The sequence below is a fragment of the Salvelinus sp. IW2-2015 genome, linkage group LG36 (genome assembly GCF_002910315.2).
Source record: "Salvelinus sp. IW2-2015 linkage group LG36, ASM291031v2, whole genome shotgun sequence".
In the NCBI taxonomy this organism is placed as follows: Eukaryota; Metazoa; Chordata; class Actinopteri; order Salmoniformes; family Salmonidae; genus Salvelinus; species Salvelinus sp. IW2-2015.
The window spans coordinates 6752603-6777519 of record NC_036875.1 but is presented as its reverse complement, the minus strand read 5'-3'; the positions used below and the strand labels follow the sequence as shown (position 1 = coordinate 6777519).

General features: G+C 42.7%; 1 protein-coding gene across 1 annotated transcript; it reads right to left on the bottom strand.

Moving 5' to 3' along the window:
• Window positions 1–1517: 1517 nt before the first annotated feature.
• Window positions 1518–24917, bottom strand: LOC111959352 (serine/threonine-protein kinase 17B). The gene is given in 11 exon segments (XM_023980854.2): window positions 1518–4235; window positions 4237–4276; window positions 4279–4323; window positions 4326–4407; window positions 4555–4610; window positions 4613–4730; window positions 4902–4954; window positions 5082–5208; window positions 8674–8812; window positions 9807–10019; window positions 24228–24917. Coding segments are annotated over 11 exon segments (1065 nt in total). The 5' UTR covers window positions 24347–24917; the 3' UTR covers window positions 1518–4162.

Below are 24917 nucleotides of genomic sequence, written 5' to 3'. Positions count from 1 at the left end.
TGTGTGTGTGTGTATAGGGGTTATTTCAGTCAAACACATTTTATATTTGTAAATGGTTGATTATACCTAGCTGCATGCATGTCTGACACACAGGGGGGCATTGTCATGCTGAAACAGTTAAGGGCCTTCCCCAAACTGTTGCCACAAAATTGTCTAGAATGTCATTGTATGTAGCATTAAGATCTCCATTCACTGGAACTAAGGGGCCTAGCCTGAACCATGAAAAACAACCCCAGACCATTATTCCTCCTCCACCAAACATTACAGTTGGCTCTATGCATTGCGGCAGATAGCGTTCTCCTGGCATCTGCGAAACCCAGATTCGTCCGTTGTACTGCCAGATGGTTAAGCATGATTCATCCCGCCAGAGAATGTTTCCACTGCTCCAGAGTCCAATCAAGCGCATTGAGCTTTACACCACTCCAGCCAAAGCTTGGCATTGCACATGGTGATCTTAGGCTTGTGTTCGGCTGCTCGGCCATGGAAACACATTTCAGGAAGCTCCCGACAAACAGTTATTGTGCTGACGTTGCTTCTAGAGGCAGTTGGAGCTCGATAGTGAGTGTTGCAACATACTTTTTTTACGCACTTCAGCACTCGGCGGTCCTGTTCTGTGCGCATGTGTGACCTACCACTTCGCGGCTGTTGCTTCTAGACGTTTCCACCTCACAATAACAGCACTTACAGTTGACCGGGGCAGCTCTAGCAGGGCAGAAATTTGACAAACTGACTTGTTGAAAAGGTGGCATCCTATGTCATGTTGAACGTCACTGAGCTCRTCYGTAAGGTCATTATACTGCCAATGTTTGTCTATGGAGATAGCATGGTTGTGTGCTCAATTTTACACACTTGTCAGCAACATGTCGCTGAAATAGCCAAATCCACTAATTTGAAGGTGTCCACATACTTTATAATCGATGTAGTAAATGATAAGTTAACATACGGTCATTAAACACCTGTAGCTAGCCAAGTCCTTACACCTTGTGCATCCACAATGGATAAGTGAAAATGGATACGTTTTAAGTGGAGCTTAGAGGGGAAMTTCAGGATTTTACAACTTGATGTTAGATGGTTCCTCATCCTGAAAGTCAATGGGAGTGATAGGGGCATGTGTGTCAATGTCATTGCCAAATCAACTCCTTATTTGTTTTGATATTACTTTAAGATGATTTCGCTTTTTTTCTATATCTATCAACAAAAAAATATGGGACACATGGCCATCAGCACTAGGAGGCAATGTTTCCTCATCAGTAGATGGCAGAACAATGGAGATAATTGCTTACTTGCTTTTGGCAGAACAATGCCCCGGATGGTGGCATGCCTTAGTTCTGTTGTTCATAGCCGCCGGTAGTTCCTCTGTTTAAAGACCAGTCTCTGCAGATGTTGTCCACAAATGTTTCTTGTGGTCTTCGCACCTGAGGGAACCCACTGAGATAAGACAAAATGTAGAAAAAAAACAGTAGACAGACTCAGGACTTTGTGCAGCAGTGTAAAAAGACCAGACTCCATCCAKCATGAAGGTTTTCTATCATCTTTAATGAGCATTCTTGTTTGCTGATGACACCTAAATATTAGATTGATGTTGATCAGAAGATACAAATGGGGATTTGAAATTATCCATTCTAAAAACAAATGGAATATACCTACAAATCTATCACATGTGAAATAAACATGTCTGAAGGTTATTGCTTGTGCTTCTAACTGGTATGAGTTTGACTCAGATGTTTCCTTCAGTATTACCCTGGTAAAGTGGGAGAAGATCTCACCACAGGAATGTGAAGAGTGCAAACTGGTCACCTTTGTCCCCAGAGAACACACAGGTCACTTGACTAGTATCTGTATGTAAAAGTAAATTCAGACAGCCATACAAAATGAAATCAGCAGTGGAGCTCTTACAAATATAATCAAGTTGTACAAGTCCACTTATTGCCGATTGGTGTCAGCAGTACCTCGAACGTCTGGTTTTCATTTAAGTGTCTGTCTTTGAACGGAGGACAGTACTGACTACTGAACCACTCACTAATGACGTGTTCCAGTTCTCCTTTAGGATGACAGCATACAGTGAGAGCATGGCCGTGACTGGAGACAGCCCTCTCGAAGACAAAGGCTATTGTGTGTGCCAGGCCGGTGACATCTCTGGGAAACCTTGAGGACCACAACAAACAAGGATATGTAGTCTTTGCACCTCCTTGAACAAAGTGACATGTTCAGCTAAGGTCTGCTGGCAGTTAGGGTTCACATAAATTCTTCAGGGTGGGTTATTCTTTCATAAGTTCACAAATGGATGGGGAACGTGCTCAACAGATCACTTCAATTTTCTACATGGAAGTGCTCTGCTGGTAAAACTGTACAAATATCTCAGTCGAAACCTTTCTCCTGTCTATCGACTGCATTACCAAAAAGTTTGTCCACATTTTCTACCGTCAACTCCGTAACCTTTACCGACATCACTTCCGTAACCAATGTTTTCTCGTCCTCTGTAACCATCTCAATGCCATTCCCTTTCCTCATAACCATCTTTTCTCTTTTAAATCCAAAATCCATCTCTAATCACTTTTCCAAACCTTTCATGCTAATCCCACATTCACAACCAAAGTATATTTCAATTTCATGTCACCTCCGTTACCAAAACAGCTTTTTGTTGAGAGGTGCCATCAATACTATATCCCATACAACCCGTATCTTCTTAATAAACCCATCTGAATCCAGTTAAATAAAGCACACACATATGTACATCTAAATATAAACAAAACACCATCCCATTATATAAATATATTGAGAATCAGATTAGAATATAAAACGTATATAAAGAGCAAATACAAAGAGGCACACGGTAYTTACGACCAAAGTGAAAGGTAATTTGCCCTGAGATGAGGAAATGGAATGAACAGAGAAATAAGACTGAATAAACTCGCCTGCATACACATACAATCTGTTATGATTCCCAAATCTACCCGACTCCCATTAAACTTTAGGCTTCCTAGCCATATATAAAAAAAAAAAAAAGTAGCTTTTTAATACCAATTAAAGGAATGCAGATTAAATTACTTCAGGAAATACATTGTGTTCAAMTTACACAAAAAAGAACATGTAATTCAAAACCACTTTTTCCAGTTAAGCAAATTAAATACCCAGATGACAAATAGTTAAATGCTTCAGTCACAGTTCCCCTAAGCAAATGACTCAAAAGGAACTGACAACATTTGAAGGACATTTGAGTAAGCATGGGTGTGGTGTCCACTGTCCATGAGTCACCTTTTTACAGAACCCTCTTAAATCTCTATTACTGTGGAATTGTAAATCAGAGGAAGAGTTGGGGTTAACAGTAAACTGTAAATGTTATAGACAGACACCAGTGTGACTTGTTGGCTTACTAATTATGCAGGCCAGGGCTTGGTACTGTGCATAGACAACCTGTCTAAGATGACATCATACTGTGCTTTGAGATGTGGCGTGCTGGAGAGCAAGATAAGGGAATGTCACAGAATATAATGTGCGCAAGCCATGGCCTAAAGCTTGTTTGAGAGWAGGGAGGTAATGTACAGCTTGGGTCAGGCAAACAAGGACATGGTGTGATGACATACTTTACTTTCACTTCCTCAAATAGTCTGATTTAGCCCATATCTGCACAGTTCAGTGTTCTGTCGAATGATTTTAGCACAAGATACTAAGAACACTTTGGGGCATCTAAGAACACTTTTACGACCACTTACTGGCCTGGCAAAAATGGTCAAGTAATAATTTGTTGACTATTTAAAAGTTACTTGTGGCAAAACAGTATTGCATAGATTTCCCTTGAGCTATATCTGGCCTCATATTCTTTAAATTCAGGGACAAAATATACCTGACAAATCAAAGACACACTAGAAAGGACTAAATCAGCTCACAATAAAATACTTATCTTAAATCAATGCATTATTTAGAAATACAAACTACACAGAAACAGTGACGAATTGACGTTAGATCACWAAGGAAGCTGGCTATCTTTGGTTTGGCTGGGCGCTCTTGGATACTGGCGAGCAGTAGAACAGAACAGAAYCGCTCTTGGGTAGGCGACACTTGCCGGCAGGTTCCTTGCTGCATAAAACCAATAAAAGCWAAATAGGAGCTTGCGGGAGGGGTGAGCTTGCGGGAGGGGTGCGCTTGCGTCGCTCTTTCCCCCTCAGAAGTCCCCGTCTCCACCGTTGGTGGCGGCAGGTGTCTCCTCCTCAAAGCGAAACCTCTTGGCCTGGTGTGGGTGAGTCCAAGGTGAAGTTCTCCTTGTCCTCTGGGTCCTCGGCTGGGGAGCCCACTTGGTACCGCTGCTCCTCTCACGGGGGGTCGTGGCAGGACAGGCTCGGTACTTGGGTATTGATGCTGCTGCCACAGCCAGGGGTGGGTCATGCAGTCGGCTGCACTGGGCCGGTCCTGTGTGGAGAGGGTGAAGACGGACCAAGGTCAAAACCAATTATTAGAAATGAGAAGCACAAAAGCATTTGCTCCAATGCTTCCTGTCAGTAGCAGTAATTAACCATTAGAATTCCCTGAACCTTTACTGGCTGGTGATAGTCCCACTTACTCTGGAGTTTTGACCAGCAGCTTGCGGATGAAGTCGACAGCGAGCTCCGACACCTGGAGAAGGCGTCTTGGCTGTAGTCCACGTTGACCTGTGACACGTTCAGTCGTGTCGCGTGCTTGTCATCCCTGCAATGGAGACTCGCCGTCACCGGCATGTAGGCGATACTACCCAACTCCTGAAGAAATATATACATACCACACACACACCCAGAATACAGTTAGTACAAATGTGTCAGAGGGTGCACACATGTGTTGACCTGCAAACATACATACTTCACACAAGTGCCTTAGGCAGGCACGGACATAAATCCACAGTCATAAGAGTTTGTGTTAATATTGATGACTCACCACAAGTCAGTTGCCGTTGTGATAGGCTCATAGTTCAGGATCTCTGGAGCTAAGGTGAGAAAAGGGAGAAAAAGAGGCCATATGATTACATCACAACATTGTTATTGTAGAATGTCAGACTTAATTGCAGCTGGTTGAAGGAACGTTGGAGGCATGTTACATGGACGTTGCCTTACCCACGTACTCAGGCGTGCCCAAGATCTCTCGGAGCTCTCCGACCATGCCCAGTTTGCGTGCCAGGCCAAAGTCCACAATCTTTATGTCCCCCAGCGGAGCCAGGCTGGTTAGTAGGATGTTCTGGGGCTGAAAGGAAGAGGGAGGGATTGGGTGAGTAGTCCAAAAGGGTGACTTAAAGTTGTGCAGAGTCATAATACAGCTGTATACAGCAGGTCCAGTCATTCACAATCCTTCCTGCATGAGATTGTGTTTACAGCGAAGATATGCAAGTGGTGATGTAAAGATGAATAAGAGAGCAAATAGGGTTGAGAGGTATATTTTAGGTGTATGTACTAGAGGTCGACCAATTATGATTTTTCAACGCCGATACCGATTATTGGAGGACCAAAAAAAGCCGATACCGATTAATCGGCCGATCTTTTTTATTTATTTGTAATAATGACAATTACAACAATACTGAATGAACACTTATTTTAACTTAATATAATACAACAAAAATCGATTTAGCATCAAATAAATAATGAAACATGTTCAATTTGGTTTAAATAATGCAAAAACAAAGTGTTGAAGAAAAAGTAAGTGCAATATGTGCCATGTAAAAAAGCTAACGTTTAAGTTCCTTGCTCAGAACATGAGAACATATGAAAGCTGGTGGTTCCTTTTAATATGAGACTTCAATATTCCAAGGTAAGAGGTTTTAGGTTGTAGTTAATATAGTATTTATAGGACTATTTCTCTCTATACCATTRGTATTTCATWWAKCTTTGACTATTGGATGTTCTTATAGGCACTTCAGTATTGCCAGTGTAACAGTATAGCTTCCGTCCCTCTCCTCGCCCCTACCTGGGCTTGAACCAGGAACACGTCGACAACAGCCACCCTCGAGCATCGTAACCATTCGCGCCACAAAAAATCCGTGGCCCTTGCAGAGCAAGGGGAAACTACTCCAAGTCTCAGAGCGAGTGACGTTTGAAACGCTATTAGCGCACACCCGCTAACTAGCTAGCCATTCACATCGGTTACACCAGCCTAATCTCGGGAGTGAAGGCTTAAAGTCATAAACAGCTCAATGCTTGAAGCACAGCAAAGTGCTGTTTGAATGAATGCTTACGAGCTGCGGTGCCTACCACGCTAGTCAGAACGTGCTATCAAATATCAAATCATAGACTTATTATAATATAATAACACCACAGAAATACGAGCCTTTGGTCATTAATATGGTGTCGAATCCGGAAACTATTCATTTCGAAAACAAAAACGTTTATTATTCTAGTGAAATACGGAACCGTTCCGTATTTTATCTACGGGTGGCACCCTAAGTCTAAATATTGTGTTACATTGTACAACCTTCAATGTTATTGTCATAATTACGTAAATTCTGGCAAATTAGTTCGCAATGAGCAAGGCGGTCCAAACTGTTGCATATACCCTGACTCTGCGTGCAATGACGCAAAAGAAAGTGACACAATTTCACCTGGTTAATATTGCATGCTAACCTGGATTATTTTATCTAAATATGCAGGTTTAAAAATAATATCTTGTGTATTGATTTTAAGAAAAGCATTGATGTTTATGGTTAGGTACACGTTGGAGCCACACGCTTTTTCGCAAATGCGCACTCCATCGATTATATGCAACGCAGGACACGCAGATCATGGGTCAAACTCTGGCCCGGGCCAAATTTGGCCCGCGGGTAATTATATTTGGCGCGCGAGACAATACAAATTACTACTAGAGCTGGCCGCCGGTATTATACACAGCGATTCACCGCTAATACTACGATCCCATAATGCTCTGGCTTTGTTTCGCGCGCGCAATCAGGACAGGACCCAGAAACCGCCCTCTCCTCTGTGACATAGTATCAGCAACATAGACGCTACACAACTGTCAGCCGCTATCCCTTCCAAATGGCGAAAAAAGGCAGAAAACAGGAGCTTTCTGGACAAGTGGAGGCAGAATATCTTTCTCTGTGACATCTCGAGCCATCTCGAGCGCGTGAACCTGCAGCGTCTCAGGGGCGGGGCGCATCATCACAACCACTGTACGCTGCAGTGAGGGCCTTTAAAACTAAACTGTGGCCTGTGGGAGAATCAGATGCGCAAGGAAACCATGCCATTTTCCCTGCTGCCAAACCATAAAAGCGCAGATCTCTACCGCCGTGTTCCCATGCGCACAGTTTGCTGAAAAACCTCAGTTTCTCGCCGCTGAGTTTGCCGGCGATTTGCCGACTTCGATGTCCAGAAATGTAGGTTTGAACTGTTTAATCCCTCGCAGTTGATGTGGAAAATGCCAACCAACACCAAATGGAGCTGATTGAACTCCAGTGCAACGACACGCTGAAGTCAAAGTATGATGCTGGTGGCGCCGCACAGTTTCCACGGTTCATCCTGACACAATGCCAGCTCCGCACCCAAGCTGCTCAGATGCTCTCCATGTTCGGCAGCACTTATCTATGCGAGCAACTTTTCTCCTCGATGAAGATGACCAAAACAACTCACAGGAGACGTCTGACTGATGAACCACCTTCGCTCGATACTGAGGATTTCTTCAGCTCCAGAGCCTGAGCCCAGACATTGATGAACTAGCATCAAGAAGAGGATGCCAGGTATCTGGCTTCGGCACATCAGATTAGATCAGTGTGCAATATACGTTTTCTTGTGTCACTTTTTCTTGCTACAGGCATGGGCGTTGAAGGGGATGATTTATTATAATTTTATTTGTAAAAAAAAATATTTTGGTATTTAAATTCAGAAGGCTGCAAATAGAAAAAGAGCAACGATTTTTATTTACATTTCATTTATTTAATAATGAATGCCATTGATGTGTTTTTTCATTTGAAATTCGATTTTGCATGTTCACTATTAAATTATATTGTGATGGTAAAGCGATGCTTGTTCCATATTCAAGTTAAAGCAAAACTTGTTTGGGTCCATATTAAAGGTTCATTTGTTCAATGTTTGCCCGCGACTTTGTTCAGGTTTTACATTTTGGCCCACTGGGTATTTGAGTTTGACCCCTGCGCTAGATAAACTAGTATATCATCAACCAGTGTAGTTAACTAGTGATTATGATTGATTGATTGTTTTTATGAGATAAGTTTAATGCTAGCTAGCAACTTACCTTGGCCTCTTACTGCATTCGCGTAACAGGCAGGCTCCTCGTGGAGTGCAGGTGGTTGGAGCGTTGGACTAGTTAACTGTAAGGTTGCAAGATTGAATCCCCGAGCTGACAAGGTAAAAAATCTGTCGTTCTGCTCCTGAACAAGGCAGTTAACCCACCTTCTAGGCCGTCATTGAAAAAAGAATGTATTCTTAACTGACTTGCCTAGTTAAATAAAAGGTGTACATTTTTTTTTTAAATATATATATATATATTTATTTATTTATTATATATATATTTTTTAAATCGGCCAAATCGGTGTCCAAAAATACAGATTTCCGATTGTTATGAAAACTTGATATCGGCCCAATTAATCGGCCATTCCGATTAATCGGTCGACCCCTCTAGTATGTACATATGTTTGTATGTGCGCAGTGCACTTCTGCTTATATACTGTGTGTGTGTATATATTAAGCGGTGTGGAGGGTAGACCTTGAGGTCCAGGTGCACCACACTGGTCTGGTGGAGGAGGTGGACGCCCTCCAGCGTCTGTCTGATCAGCCGTGTGATRTGGCCCTCTGGGAGCAGCTCATCACAGTCACAGTGGTCAAAGATCTCACCCCCCGCCGCACTGTCACACACACAGAGAGAGAGAGAGGAGAGGAGAGGAGAGAGGAGAGAGGAGAGGAGGAGAAGAGAGAGTGTCACAGTGTCTAACACAAACTATCATAAAACTTTGTTGCATGATTGCATCCATAAAACCTAGGTGGTTTTGACTCAGCTGAGTGTATAKGCTTGTTTCATATCATTTCAGGTCAGGCAACAGATAATTGGGTATTTCCAATGGAATAGCCTTCCCCTTTCAGTTCTAAAGGCACTTTGCTTTCAGGGCAGGATTAGAAAGGCTTTCCTCAAAACTCAATGAAACAAACAGGGAGGGTAGAAACATGTCTATTGACTCTCTGAATACACAAGAGTGCTAAGGGTGGGGTTTCCCTTTATCTACTTCCCCAGTGTCAGATGAACTTGTAGATATCATTTTTCTGTCCGTCTCCAGTATTAAGGAATTTAAAGGTAGTTTTGCGAGCCAATGCTAACTAACGTTAGCGCAATGACTGGAAGTCTATGGGTATCTGTTAGCATGCAAGTCTATGGGTATCTGTTAGCAGATACCCAGACTTCCAGTCCTTGCGCCAGCGCTAGTTAGCAACTTTCTTCAAACTGCACGCAGAGGAATAATAGTATCAACGAGTTCATCGGACTCTAGGGAAGTAGATAACAGGCCTCATTGGCAAAAGCCATAAGTATCCCTTTCAGCACAGAATGTGGATTGCAGCCTATCTGCATTCTTCATTCTAGTTTCTGTTTTGTTGGATTCAGTGTAAAGGAGTACTGATTCCAATGAAGTTCAAGGCATAAATCACACATACTGTTTCAGATATGAGAAATGTTCTTAAATATCCTCTGTACTGTTCAAAGATAGGTTTACATTTTTTTTTTTTATATAGAAACATACATAAGTAGTTGATTTGAAAGATGGGTTAAGGACTTGACAGATGTAATGGAGGAAGCTGATGGCAGAACTGATAGCATTGAGTGCAATCTAAAAGTTGGCCATAACTCACTATTCCAGCAGCAGGATGATGTCGTGGTCTGTCTCATAGGCAGCGTGCAGGTTAACCACACGAGGGTTGTTCCGGGCCGCCTCCAGCACACCCATCTCGTGCACCACCTCGGCCCGGCAGTCTCGGCCCCGACGCCGCTTCCGCAGGAACTTGGCGGCAAACACCTTCCCTGTGGACCTCTCCACGCACCGCTTCACCACCGCAAATTTACCCCTGGCCCCGAGGACAAAGGGAGGGCTGAGTCATTCATCACACACTATCTGGGTAATTTTAGTCTACGCTGAAGGAGACAACATTGTTACACTATGACATCAGTTAATATATACATTTAGACAAACATTACATTTCGCTTTGGATAAATGTGTCTGCATATATTATTTATCCAGTGACTTATAGGCAGTGTATTCAACTACAGTTGGACAACCACAGTGCACTGCCAACCAAACCGTACTGTGCCGGCTTTGATATTTTTTTCTCACAGTCTTGTCAAGCACCGTTACAGCAACTAGGTGATGCATAACCCGGCCAGCTCAGTAAGCCTATAGCTTGGTTTAGTAGTGTGAAAAGGGTTCAAATGAGGCCACTCCATACCCACACCCTACTAAAACACGTTGTGGTAATCAGGGTCTAAAATGAACACCTGCCACATGCAGATAGACATCTTACCCGCCAATGCCAAAATCAATTTCACCTGCCACGTTAGCATTTACAGTGAAATAACTACTGTAGTAGCTGTTTTCAAAGTGTTTGTTTCATAGTTGTTAAATTAATTGCTCAAAWAGTCGAATCCTATATAGACTATCGCACCTTGCGTTGCAACACTGCCTGGCTGGGGGATGTGCGCACGTGAAGAGCTAAGTGAAAGATTCATTTTTAGAAGCGCTGCGCACGGGCATAAACGTTAGTCTAATTTACTTGAACCGAAAGTCTACTGAAGTGAGACATTGCCCTTGTGGGTCTTGGCTCTTTATATTGTTTTGTTCACAAGTTAGGTTGTTTTTCAATGTTTGCGTTTCAACTGCTAGGGAAAAGACAATGCTACAGTACTAGCCAGACTCAATCTCACAGGCACAAACATGACTCGAGTTGCATTACTACCTAATCTCCCGTGCTTAAAGGGGCAGGTGAAAATGGTCTCATCTGTGATAGTTTGGTTGAAATTAAACAGTATACCACTTATTACTAGTAATACATGTATTGTTTTAGAAACATTACAAAGCATGCTCATCTGCCTTTTTGTGTTTTGCTGTAAAAATATTTGAGCTGGTAAAAAAAATCTGAGTGGCTGGTAGATTTTTCAATCTACCTGCCACAGTCACTGGTGGACCAAAAAGTACATTTTAGGCCCTGGTGGTAATGGTTAGCCTAGTCATCACCCCACCCTGAGTTCTTTATTTCTTTACTTGATTGTAATGCATTAGGCCTCCAAAGTTGCAGAAATTAACTCTTTATGCAATCATTAGAATTTTACACAGCCTAAGCTTAAACTCGTGGGCTATGTAAAAAGGCAAATCAAAGTACCCCATGCTATGCATATCCCTAAATGTTAACACCAGAACTGCATTGATGTGTGAGAACTGAGAACTTAGTCCCAATCTGATTGGAAACTATGGCATKGGCCTACACAAATGCCGACAGTTCATGACTGGCAGGGAGCCTTATCAGCTGTAGCCTACCTTGTATGGTGGGCTGAAAGAAAGTGAACTGACAGTAGGTTTGCAAACAGACCTTTTATGCCTACACATTGTGTGTGGACATACTGCAGTCAACATCTGTCCTTCAAACTGTGCCAATGAGTCTGCCATGGACACTCAATAGGCAGACTTGTTCACCACTCAGTTGCCACACTTGTATGCCACACAATGCACTCTGTGGTGTTTCATGCAGTTTGAGTGTTTGTACTAGACTTGGGCTGTAGACCGTATACCGGAATATTTTGAAATTTCCACAGGATGTTTTTTCCAATACCGTTGAAACTATTTCTTAAGTTTAGCAATAAATGMTTATATTTGTAGCAACTTAAGTAAATACCTGCAGTCAACTTGTGCAATACATTAGGAGATAAAGCAGATTGCGTTCTTCATTTCACCTGTCACATTATGAAACGTGCTGTAGTTTCCCCAGAACAGTTGAACCAGTCACACGTTTGTTTGTAAACTGCACAAGGCGAGAAAGTGGGAGCAGGTGTGTAAGGACAGAGGTGGCGTTTTATATTGAAAGTCAACTGTAGTTTTCCTTCACAGAAAAMACATTTCGTAGACATTTCATCAGATGACAACAGAGGTGCAATGCAATTTGGCTGGCAGCCACACAAGTAAATGAACATTACAATGAAAAAGCAAGGTATTTTTTTGCAAAAACGATGCATCAAATCAAATTTTATTTGTCACATGCGCCGAATACAAACAGGTGTAGACCTTACCGTGAAATGCTTACTTAAAAGCCCCTTAACCAGTTCAAGAAATAGTTAAGATATTTGCTAAATAAACTAAGCTAGGGGGGGGTCAATTTAGATAGTTTGGGTGGCTATTAAGCTATTGAGGAGCCCTTTGGACCTAGACTTGGTGCTCCGGTACAGCTTGCCGTGCGGTAGCAGAGAGAACAGTCTATGACTGGAATCTGACAATTTGAGGCCTTCCTCTGACACCATCTAGTATATAGGTGGTGTCAGTGATGTACTGGTCTGTACGCACTACTCTCTGTAGCGCCTTACGGTCGGAGGCAGAGCAGTTGCCATACCAGGCGGTGATGCAACCGGTCAGGATGCTTTCGATGGTGCAGCTGTAAAACCTTTTGAGGATCTGGGGACCCATGCCAAATCTTTTCAGTCTTCTGAGGGGGAAAAGGCATTGGCATGCCCTCTTCACAACTTTCTTGGTGTGGACACCAAGGAACTTGAAGCTCTCAACCTGCTCCACTATAGCACCGATAATGTGAATGGGGGCATGTTCGGCCCTCCTTTTCCTGTAGTCCACTTTCAGCTACTTTGTCTTGCTCACATTGATGGAGAGGTTGTTGTRGTTGCTGCTGACCTCCCTATAGGCCAGGCCAATTCTAGTCCTCGMGGCCTGATTGGTGTCACACTTTTCTCCCATCCCTAGCAAACACACCTGATTTAAACTAATTGCATTGTTAACTGAAGATCATGATTAGGTGATTATTGGAGTCAGGTGTGTTAGCTGGGGCAAAAGAGTGACACCAATCAGGCCCCCGAGGACTGGAGATGCCCAGGTCTGCTATAGGCTGTCTCATCGTTGTCGGTGATCAGGCCTACTACTGTTGTGTCATCAGCAAATGTCATGATGGTGTTGGAGTCGTGCCTGGCGATGCAGTCGTGGGTGAACAGGGAGTACAGGAGGGGACTAAGCACGCACACGAGGGGCCCCCGTGTTGAGGATCAGRGCGGCAGATGTATTGTTGCTTACCCTTARCACCTGGGGGCGGCCCGTCACGAAGTCAGGATCCAGTTGCGGAGGGAAGTGTTTAGTCCAAGGGTCCTTAGCTTAGTGATGAGCTTTGTGGGCACTATGGTATTGAACGCTGCGCTGTAGTCAATGAACAGCATTCTCACATAGGTGTTCCTTTTGTCCAGGTGGGAAAGGGCAGTGTGGAGTGCAATAGAGATTGCATCATCTGTGGATCTGTTGGGGCAGTACGTGAATTGGTGTGGGTCTAGGGTTTCCAGGATGATGGTGTTGGTGAGACATGACCAGCCTTTCAAAGCAAGTCATGGCTACCAACATGAGTGCTACGGGGCTGTAGTCATTTAGGCAGGTTAAGTTCGCTTTCTTGGGCACAGGGACTATGGTGGTCTCCTTGAAACATGTAGGTATTACAGACTCGGTCAGGGAGAGATTGAAAATGTCAGTGAAGTCACTTGCCAGTTGGTCCGCGCATGCTTTAAGTACACATCCTGGTAATCGGTCTGGCCCCGCAGCCTAGTGAATGTTCACCTGTTTGATGATCTTACTCACATTGGCTACGGCGAGCGTGATCACAGTCGTCTGGAACAACTGGTGCTCTCATGCATGCTTCAGTGTTGCTTGCCTCGAAACAAGCAAAAAAAGCATTTAGCCCATCTGGAAGGCTCGCGTCACTGTGCATTCCGTAATAGTTTTTAAGCCCTGCCACATCCGACGAGCGTCAGAGCAGTTCTAGTAGGATTCAATCTTAGTCCTGTATTGACGCTTTGCCTGTTTGATGGTTCGTCTGAGGGCATAGCTCTAGCCTGTAGCTCGGTGCGGATGTTGCCTATAAACCATGGCTTCTGGTTGGGATATGTACGTACGGTCACTGTGGGGACGATGTCATCAACACACTTATTGATGTAGCCAGTGACTGATGTGGTATACTCCTCAATGCCATTGGATGAATTCCGGAACATAMTCCAGTCTGTGCTAGCAGAACAGACCTGTAGCATAGKATCCGCATCTGACATCTTCTGTATTGAGCGAGTCACTGGTACTTCCTACTTTAGTTTTTGCTTGCAAGTAGGAATCAGGAGGATAGACTTAGTCAGATTTTCCAAATGGAGGGTGAGGGAGAGATCTGTATGCGTCTCTGTGTGTGGAATAAAGGTGGTCTAGAGTTTATTTTCCTCTGGTTGCACATGTGACATTCTGGTCAAACAGATTTAAGTTTGACTGCATTAAAGTCTCCGACCACTAGGAGCACCGCTTATGGATGAGCATTTTCTTGTTTGCTTATGGCATTAAAAAGCTCATTGAGAGGTCTTAGTTCCCGCATCGGTATGTAGCGGTAAATAGACGGCTATGAAAAATATAGATAAACTATCCTGGTAGATAGGGTGGTCTACAGCTTATCATGAGGTACTCTACTTCAGGTGAGCAATACTTCGAGACTTCCTTAATATTAGATATCGCGCACCAGCTGTTATTGACAAATAGACACACACCCCACCACCAATCTTACCAGACGCAGAATTTCTGTCCCGCCGACTTATATTATCCATGTCGTCGTTCAGCCACGACTCGGTGAAACATAATATATTAGTTAATGTCCCGTTGGMAGGATAGTCTCGAACGGAGCTCATCTATCGGCACATTGGTCAATAGAACAAAATGGTTGAGGCGGGTTACCCACTTGCTGACAAATTCTCACAAGGCACTCCGGTCGCCGCCACGTGTACCTCTGTCTTTTCTTCACGCGAATGAGAGGGATTTTGGCTTGGTCTTGGAGAAAGAGTATATCCTTCACATCGGACTCATTATAGAAAAAAAATCTTRGTCCAGTTCGAGGTGAGTAACAGCTGTTCTGATACCCAGCAGCTCTTTTTGGTCATTAGAGACTGTAGCAGCAACATTATGTACAGTACCCGTCCAAAGTTTGGACACACCTACTTATTCAAAGGTTTCTTTAAGTTAATCTTTCATTTTAATGGAGAAAAGCACTGTCTACTGATAAATTCACAAACAGCCATTCTTCATCCACGTGAAGTGCAACTAAAGCACAAAATTAAGGTTGAAACAGAGCAGAAATTACATGAGGCATTTTAGATCTGTTTTCTCCTGCATCAAAAACACAGAATTCTGCATTAACTAGCAAGTAAAAATTACTGGTTGCGTTATCTAAGCAAGTGGCTGAATTAATAAGGTGACAGGGATTCATATAGTGTTCGCTTTCTGCCGTGTTTGAAAACGAGTTCTGTACAGCTGCCACTGCCCTGTCTTTCTAAGGTCTTTGAAAGCCAAGTTAACAGATTACCGACCATTTCGAATCCCACCGTACCTTCTCCGCTATGCAATCTGATTTCAGAGCTGGTCATGGGTGCACCTCAGCCACGCTCAAGGTCCTAAACGACATAACCGCCATCGATAAAGAGACATTACTGTGCAGCCCTATTCATCGACCTGGCCAAGGCTTTCGACTCTGTCAATCACCACATTCRTATTGGTAGACCCGACAGCCTTGGTTTCTCAAATGATTGCCTCGCCTGGTTTACCAACTACTTCTCTGATAGAGTTCAGTGTGTCAAATCGGAGGGCCTGTTGTCCGGACCTCTGGCAGTCTCTATGGGGGTGCCACAGGTTTCAATCCTCGGGCCGACTCTCTTCTCTGTATACATCAATGATGTTGCTCTTACTGCTGGTGATTCTCTGATCCACCTCTACGCAGACGACACCATTCTGTATACTTCTGGTTTCTTATACACATCTAGATGTGTATAAGAGACAGATCTCTACTTGCACATTCATCTTCTGCACATCTACCATTCCAGTGTTTAATTGCTATATTGTAATTACTTCGCCACCATGGCCTATTTATTGCCTTAACTCCCTTATCTTACCTCATTTGCACTCACTGTATATAGACTTTTCTTTCTTTTGTTCTACTGTATGTTTTGTTTATTCCATGTGTAACTCTGTGTGGTTGTATGCTGTCTCTTATACACATCTAGATGTGTATAAGAGACAGGGTAGGTAAAGCCCCGCCTTATCTCAGCTCACTGGTCACCATAGCAGCACCCACTCGTAGCACGCGCTCCAGCAGGTATATCTCACTGGTCACCCCCAAAGGCAATTCCTCCTTTGGTCGTTTTTCCTTCCAGTTCTCTGCTGCCAATGACTGGAACTAACTYCAAAAATCTCTGAAGCTGGAGACTCATATCTCCCTCACTAGCTTTAAGCACCAGCTGTCAGAGCAGCTCACAGATCACTGCACATAGATGGGCTGTTTTACAGATGGGCTATCTACCTATCTCCTCCCCATACTGTATTTATTTATTTATCTTGCTCCTTTGCACCCCAGTATCTCTACTTGCACATTCATCTTCTGCACATCTACCATTCCAGTGTTTAATTGCTATATTGTAATTACTTCGCCACCATGGCCTATTTATTGCCTTAACTCCCTTATCTTACCTCATTTGCACTCACTGTATATAGACTTTTCTTTCTTTTGTTCTACTGTATTATTGACTGTATGTTTTGTTTATTCCATGTGTAACTCTGTGTGGTTGTATGTGTTGAATTGCTATGCTTCATCTTGGCCAGGTCGCAGTTGCAAATGAGAACTTGTTCTCAACTAGCCTACCTGGTTAAATAAAGGTGAAAAAAAATATATAAAAAATTAAACTGCTTGATTTCCTTGCGTTTTTATCCTCTCGGCCTGTCTGCTCATCTCCACACTTCTCTGAGCAGAGCAGGTACACATGCTGCTCCAAAGCCAGTACTATTCTTCCTTCACACAAGCATGTGTCAAAATGTTGTTCATTCGCACAAGGTCTCTCGTTCACATTTGCTTGTATATGTCCAAACTCACCAAAAATGGCATCCGGTAGCTAATACCGATATACTGTATGTATAATTGCCTGTCATTGCAATTAGTTTATTTTCGTTTGTGCTCACTAGCATATTTAGCTAGCAGCCTTTATGGAAATTCTCTATTCATTTTGTTAGCATTCTGGTAATAGATGCCCAATGGGCTTTGTGTTTTTTGGCCACCCCCTTGTGTACTAAAATGGWAATACCGTAAATCCCGGGATGAGAGAAGGACGGTATAATGATATGAAAATCTGGATACTGCCCAAACCTAGTTTGTACTGTAAATTAACATTGAATTGGCAATTTCACAATCTAGGGAAAACTCAAATTGCCACCCTGTACACACACAAACAGGAAGTAGACAGTTTTAGTCAATTTCCTCTTTCTCTGTGGCTGAGCTCAAGTCTAGTTTCCACACGTCCTTCCTTCCTTCGTCCTGCATTGCACTAGCAAGATGAGACACCAGGGATGGGATGTACCCTAGGCCATTCATAGACGAACACTTCGGACTACAATACTTCTACTTACAGCTATTATGTCACTCACATCTACGTTARCTGTAATTAAATAATGATACATATATTCCTCTTTCTCCAAATGCTGGATTTTAACCCACAGCAGCCAATCCACCAGTCATTCTGATCTTAACTCCAACCCACCAATGTCCACAGATTAACCCATCTTTCCCAGTATAATGCAATTTTGCTATTTTCTTTTGCAATATATCCCTACATTTTACTATGTCATAGAAGAGTCCTGAACCTACCTATTTGTACTATTTCTGCAAATATATCCTAAAAATAAATACTTTACCCATTAAATACTTTCCCATTGACCCATTGTGGTTTTTCAGAACCCCTAACAATACAGTTTGCAGGTCCATCTGAATCCTGATATAACAACCATTCCTAGACTTGACTTRAAAAGCGAGCCACCGATGGACAGTACCATAAAATATGTTCTATTGATTCTGTTTCCTCGTGGCAGTCTGCACAWGGCTGACTTCAGCGTCCCATATATTGAGCACTCTTTTTGTATTAAGTATTTTATATAATAGCTTAAATGGAAAAGAAARGATTGATGTGTGAATTGTTTCATATGTCAGTTCAGACCCAATGCCAAGGTATTGGGACATCAAAAACCTTAWACGGTATTGCTGTCAAATATTTTTACTGTAAGACATGGATACATTTTTTGATTTATACTAATCATTAAGCCTTTTATGATTTTTCAATGGGCGGCAGATAAAATCGGAATAGACATTTACTTAGACTAATTATTTTATTTATTTTGGGGCAGAGCCGTGATGAGTTAACATAGGTGTGCAGTTTTGTCACACAACGCCACCAACGTCTCAAGTTGAGGGATTGTGCAATTGGCATGCTGACTGCAGGAATGTCCACCAGAGCTGTTGCCAGAGAATGTAATGTTTATTTCTCTACCATAAGCCACCTCCAATGTTGTTTTAGAGAATTTGGCAGTACGTCCAACCGGCCTCACAACCGCAGACCACGTGTAACCACACCAGCACAGGACCTCCACATCCAGCTTCTTCACCTGCGGGATCATCCGAGACAAGCCACCCAGACAGCTGATGAAACTGAGGAGTACTTGTCTCTGTAATAAAACCCTTCTGTGAGAAAAAAAACGTATTCTAATTGGCTGGGCCTGGCTGCGCCCCTGCCCAGTCATATGTAATCCATAAATTAGGTCCCAATTTATTTAATTCAATTGACCGCTTTTCTTATAACCTCAGTATAATTGTTGAAATTGTTGCATGTTGCGTTTATATTTTTGTTCAGTATATTCGATRAAAGTTGCAAGATCGCTGAACTTTTCTGGGATATGTACACCAAGCATATCGACTTCACCATCCGCCCATTTAAAATCGGGAGACCACATGACAATTTAAAGTTMATCTTTTAGAGGCCAATCTGTAATATACACTTATCATAGTCAGGTTTTAGTCCAGAGAAACTCGAGAAATTATCCAAGTCCTCAATGAGGCCCTTCAAGTTTAAACTCAAGAGAAAACTTTAAGCATCGGCGTACATTGATACTTGTTTCTAAACCCTTATTTTTTTTACACTGGTATCAGTGTGTGTATGTTTGTGGGAGAGAGAGTGGTGTGTATGCTGTCTCTTATACACATCTAGATGTGTATAAGAGACAGGTATTCGGAAAGTATTCAGACCCCTTGACTTTCTCCACATTTTGTTACGTTCGCCTTATTGATTAATTGACAACACCCCATAATGACAAAGCATAAACAGTTAACATTTTAGCAAATGTATTAAAAATCAAAACTGAAATATCACATTTACATAATCATTCAGACCCTTTACTCAATATCTTGTTGAAGCAGCGATTACAGCCAAGAGTCTTCTTGAGTATGACACTACAAGCTTGGCACACCTGTATTTGGGGAGTATCTCCCATTCTTCTCTGCAGATGCTCTCAAGCTCTGTCAGGTTGGATGGGGAGTGTCACAGCACAGCTATTTTCAGAGATGTTTGATCAGGATCAAGTCCGGGCTCTGGCTGGGCCACTCAAGGACATTCAGAGACTTGTCCCGAAGCCACTCCTGCGTTGTCTTGGCTGTATGCTTAGGGTCCTGTTGGAAGGTGAACCTTCACCCCAGTCTGAGGTCCTGAGCGCTCTGGAGCAGATTTTCATCAAGGACCGCTCTGTACTTTGCCCCGTTCATCTTTCCTCTCGATCCTGACTTGACTCCCAGTCCCTGCCACTGAAAAATGGATGGTGTCTGGATGGTGCCAGGTTTCTTCCAGACGTGAAGCTTGGCATTCAGGCCAAAGAGTTCAATCTTGGTTTCATCAGACCAGAGAATATTGTTTCTCATGGTCAGAGAGTCCTTTAGGTGCCTTTTGGCAAACTCCAAGCGGGCTGTCATGTGCCTTTTACTGAGGAGTGGCTTCAGTCTGGCCACTCTACCATAAAGGCCCGATTGGTGGAGTGCTGGTTGTCCTACTGGAAGGTTCTCCCATCTCCACATAGGAACTCTGGAGCTCTGTCAGAGTGACCATRGGGTTCTTSGTCACCTCCCTGACCAAGGCCCTTCTCCCCCGATTGCTCAGTTTGGCCYGGCGGCCAAGCRCTAGGAAGTCTTAGTGGTTCCAAAAATGTCTTCCATTTAAGAATGATGGAGGCCATTCTGTTCTTGGGGAACTTCAATGCTGCAGACATTTTTTGGTAACCTTCCCCACATCTGTGCCGACACAATCCTGTCTTGGAGCTCTACGGTGAATTTCTTCGACCTCAAGGCTTGGTTTTCGCTCTGATATGCACGGTTAACTGTGGGACCTTATATGTGAACGACCGGCATAAAAAAAATATTTTTATTTATTTTTAATCTGTCTTATTTAGCAAAATTTGATATTGCGTTTTTTACATTGGATAAAAGTASACTCAGAGCTACAAAATTGTATATCATACACTACAGTTGAGGAACAAAGTGGAAAGTAATTCTGCGTTGATAGTGATACATTTGTAAACTCACTTTTGAGAAAATAGTCTTTGAATGTTTTGAAACTACTATTGGAGAGCCCTTCTTTGTCTACACCATTGTTCACATCGTTCACACCTTCTTAAGCTTTAGCCCCACCCATCTCGTTAAGGGTTCATCCGAATGTACTAACAGCAGCAGTCAAGCACCCAAGCTAACTTGCTAGCTACTTCCAGATATCTAAGTGAGAGACAACAGCTCACTGAACATTACTCACCCTAGCAGAGCTGGTTAGGCTGTTATGTTATTCAGAGCGTTGGTGACAGCAACTGTGCTGTCAGATTGTCCGCTCAAAATTCAGAACGTTTCGCGTTCAGAGAGCACACCGGACGCTCTGGCCGATGAGTCGGGTTGATCCGAATGTTCGGACCTCACAACTGCAGTCAAGCACCCAAGCTAACTGGCCAACATTGGCTAGCTACTTCGACACATAATGAGAGAACACCCCACTCGGACCATTTTACTCACCCTATAGCAGAGCTGGTTAGGCTGTGTTCATGTTATCCAGGGGGTTGGTGACTAACTCTGCTGCTGGCAACAATTTAATTATGCTATTTGTCCTATACAGTATTCTATTATACAGTGAACAGTGTGAGGTTCAATTAAATATTTGTTGTATTGAATAGAAGCGTTAATATCCTTTTTTTGTGTAGCACATACGCATAACGTTTAGAAAATGGGAACAAGCGGGTGGGCGAACAGGGCGCTAGGCTACTCAGTAAAGTGATACTTCGCTTGGTATCATATCATTATTAAAATGTTGGTATCGTGACAACACTAATTTAGATAGAATAGTAAAAACAAATAAACAGTTCTACAACTGTTCAACAAAGTGCCTGCCCTGCCACAAAATATTTTTTATTATAATACATTGAGTATACCAAACATTAGGAACACCTTACTAATATAAAGTTGCAGCCCCTCCCTCRTTTTCCCTAAGAACAGCCTCAATTGGTTGGGCATGGACTCTGCAAGTTGCCGTAAGCGTTCGACAAGGATGCTGGCCCATGTTGACTCCAACCCAGCACACAGTTGTCATTTGGGTGGTGGACCATTCTTGTTACACACAGGAAACTGTTGAGCATGAAAAACCCAGCAGCATTGCAGTTCTTGACACAGACCGGTGTGTCTGGCACCTATTACKATACCCCGTTTAAAGGCACTGAAATAGTTTGTCTTGGCCATTCACCCATTGAATGGCACACATACACAATCCATGTTTTAATTGTCTCAAYGGTTGAAAATCCTTATTTTAACATGTCTCCTCCCCTTCATCTCTACACTGATTGAAGTGGATTTAACAAGTGACATCAATAAGGGATCATAGCTTTTACCTGAATTCACCTGGTCAATCWGTCATGGAAGGAGTAGAGAAGTTCAGATCTCTATGCTGATATTTGTTTACAAGGAGTACATGATGTATTCCTAAATAGAAATGTAGAAGCATACAAATAAATCAAAGAGAACAATTAAAGTATTTCAGTGTTACTGATAAGGAACGGCTCAAAGTTCATGAATAAAAAGGTTTTTGAAGTGATCCATGGTCAATCAAGCACAATGTACCCTTAAAAATGTCAGCTGCCCATTTAAGGGACGGCCGTTACCACGGTAACTGGGCACTGTCTTGTCTGTGAAAAAAAAAAAATCTTTGATAGCATCGTACCAGCAGACAGTTGCAGCAAACTCAAACRACCTAGCTTGTGAACAAAACGATATAACTGGCCAAGAAACACGACAGGAGTCATACTTTAGTAGCCTTTATTGTCAATTCGACAATCTACATGTGGGCTTTGGATAGAATTTTTGCATATCCAAATGCTCGGTGTGACCACCGGGTGAAATAGTTTCACTGGGTGAAATAGGCCTTCTTACCCACCAATGACAAAATCTACCTGCATTTAGTGGGTGTTCACTGGAAGACAAAGGAGGCCACCTMTACTAATTACCTATCTAGCATGCTTCGAACACCCGTGCGTAACAGAAGAAAGCCGCCAGAAATGTGTTGTAACTGAAAAATACTGTTGGCTGCAACTGTGATGAAGCCGGCTAAAACAGTGTASAGTAAGTGTATATTTTGCATTTGTGAAATATTTTGATGTGATATGAAAGTAAAGGGCTTTATGTTTCTAGAACTGCATCGCAACTAATAATCAATTCATGTTTTGATGGAGTATTTGGCTGTTTTGTCTTCCAGAGCCAGTCTACCTCTGAAAATAACATAAGGTCTTTGGAACATAAGGAGTAACGGTCGGACCGCTTTCACCCCTTAAGCGTATATTCTTGGGCTAGGGTGTACCTAGTAATSGGTCCTTTATGGTAGGCAACACATGTTAGGTTTGGGACAGGCACACATACAGCGCTTATAGTCACATCTCTTTGTGAGGATAGCCTAACCTTTGTGACCTATCTACTTACAAAAGGACTGAGGTCATCCTGWTTGAATATGGACCAAAAATGTAAAGTTTAGATTTTCCTGAAATTTGATAAAATAAATTATATTGGGAGAAAATCCTTAACCCACAAATCTGTTTGTAGATAGGCCTACCACAATTGCATTTACAGTGTGATAAGCATCAAGGTTCCACATTAAATAAGTACACAGCTGCACCATTGAGAGCATATTGACTGGCTGCATCACATCACCTCTATACCAGGCGGTGTCAGAGGAAGGCCCTATAAATTGTCAAAAGACTCCGGCCACCCAAGTCATAGACTGTTCTATCTGCTACCACACGGCAAGCAGTAGCGATGCACCAAGTCTGGAACCAACCGGACTGAACAGCTTCTACCCTCAAGCCATAAGACTGCTAAACCAATAGTTACCTATTGGTTTAGCAGTTAGCTAACCAATAGTTGCCCAGACTATCTGCATTGCCCCTTTTTGCACTAACTCTTTTGACTCATCACATATGCTGCTGTTACTGTTCATTATCTATCCTGTTCCCTAGTCACTTTATACCTACTTACAGTATATTTTTATATTTATCCTTTATTTAACTAGGCAAGTCAGTTAAGAACAAATTCTTATTTACAATGACGACCTACACCAGCCAAACCCGGACGACGCTGGGCCACTTTTGTGCCGCCCTATGGGACTCCCGGTTGTGATACAGCCTGGATACGAACCAGGGTGTCTGTAGAGACGCCTCAAGCCCTGAGATGCAGCGCCACTCTGGAGCAAAATATACACACATACATATATACACACACACACCTCAATTACCTCGTACCCCTGCACATGGACTTGGTACTGCTACCCCTTGTATACTCATTGTGTATTTATTCCTTGTTTTATTATTATTTCTCTACCCCCTCCCTCCCCTCCCCTCTATGCATTGTTGGGAAGGGCCCGGAAGTAAGCATTTCACTGTTAGTATACTACACCTGTTGTTTACGAAGCATGTAACAAATACAGTTAGATTTGATATAGAGGGATACATGTTATAACTAAATGTTATCCAGCCTTGATAGGATGCGAGTACGTATTAGCTCACTAACGTTAACTCTCTATGATGCAAAAGGCCAATGGAATGCATTGGAGTCATAACAAGACCTGAGAGAAGAGGTTGATGGAATGAGAAAGTTTGAAAAGGGGACATTGTAACATTGGCTCACCTGCCCAACTCGCCAGTGATGTCATAAACACTGTCCATCGGTTCCGTATTGATATGGGTTTGAATTTCTCCAAGTAGCCCAGTCGGTCCATTGCGGCTGTCAATCCGCCTGCGTGACATCGTTGTAGTTAGCCTGACTTCACTGCGGCAATAAATTAGCACCTGTCAAGCCGAATCAAGGCCGTAGACTATCTAGCCAGCTAGTAGCTAATGTGTTTAGCCAGTGCTAAACCAGGTATAGTAGTTAGCTTAAAGTTATTTAGTTAGCTAACGTTATAACTATTAGCTGGATAGCTACATAGTAACGTTAACTAAGTTACTAGCTAATAGCTAGCTAGTTTGAGATGCTTTAGCTGTAGATAATAACTAGTTAGTAGTAGAACAGCTGGTTAGTTACTTGAAAGACAGGTCACGAAGAACAACGGCTACCGTTCGCTAGCTAGCTATCCATCTAAACAACCGTACTAGCTCCCTTTTACTTTTCTTTAATAGACAGCTAACTATACATCACGAATTGTCKCTTATCGGGTTGATTGACAAACTTGTTTAAACTTTCCCTATTGACTGTGTTCATTAATAAGCGAGTTTAGTGCCTAACTAGCATCTGGCTAAAATCCTTCTTCCCGTTGATGTGAGCAACACGTCTTCAAACTTAGATTGCGACCAATCTCGTTCGGACGGTTTTGACATT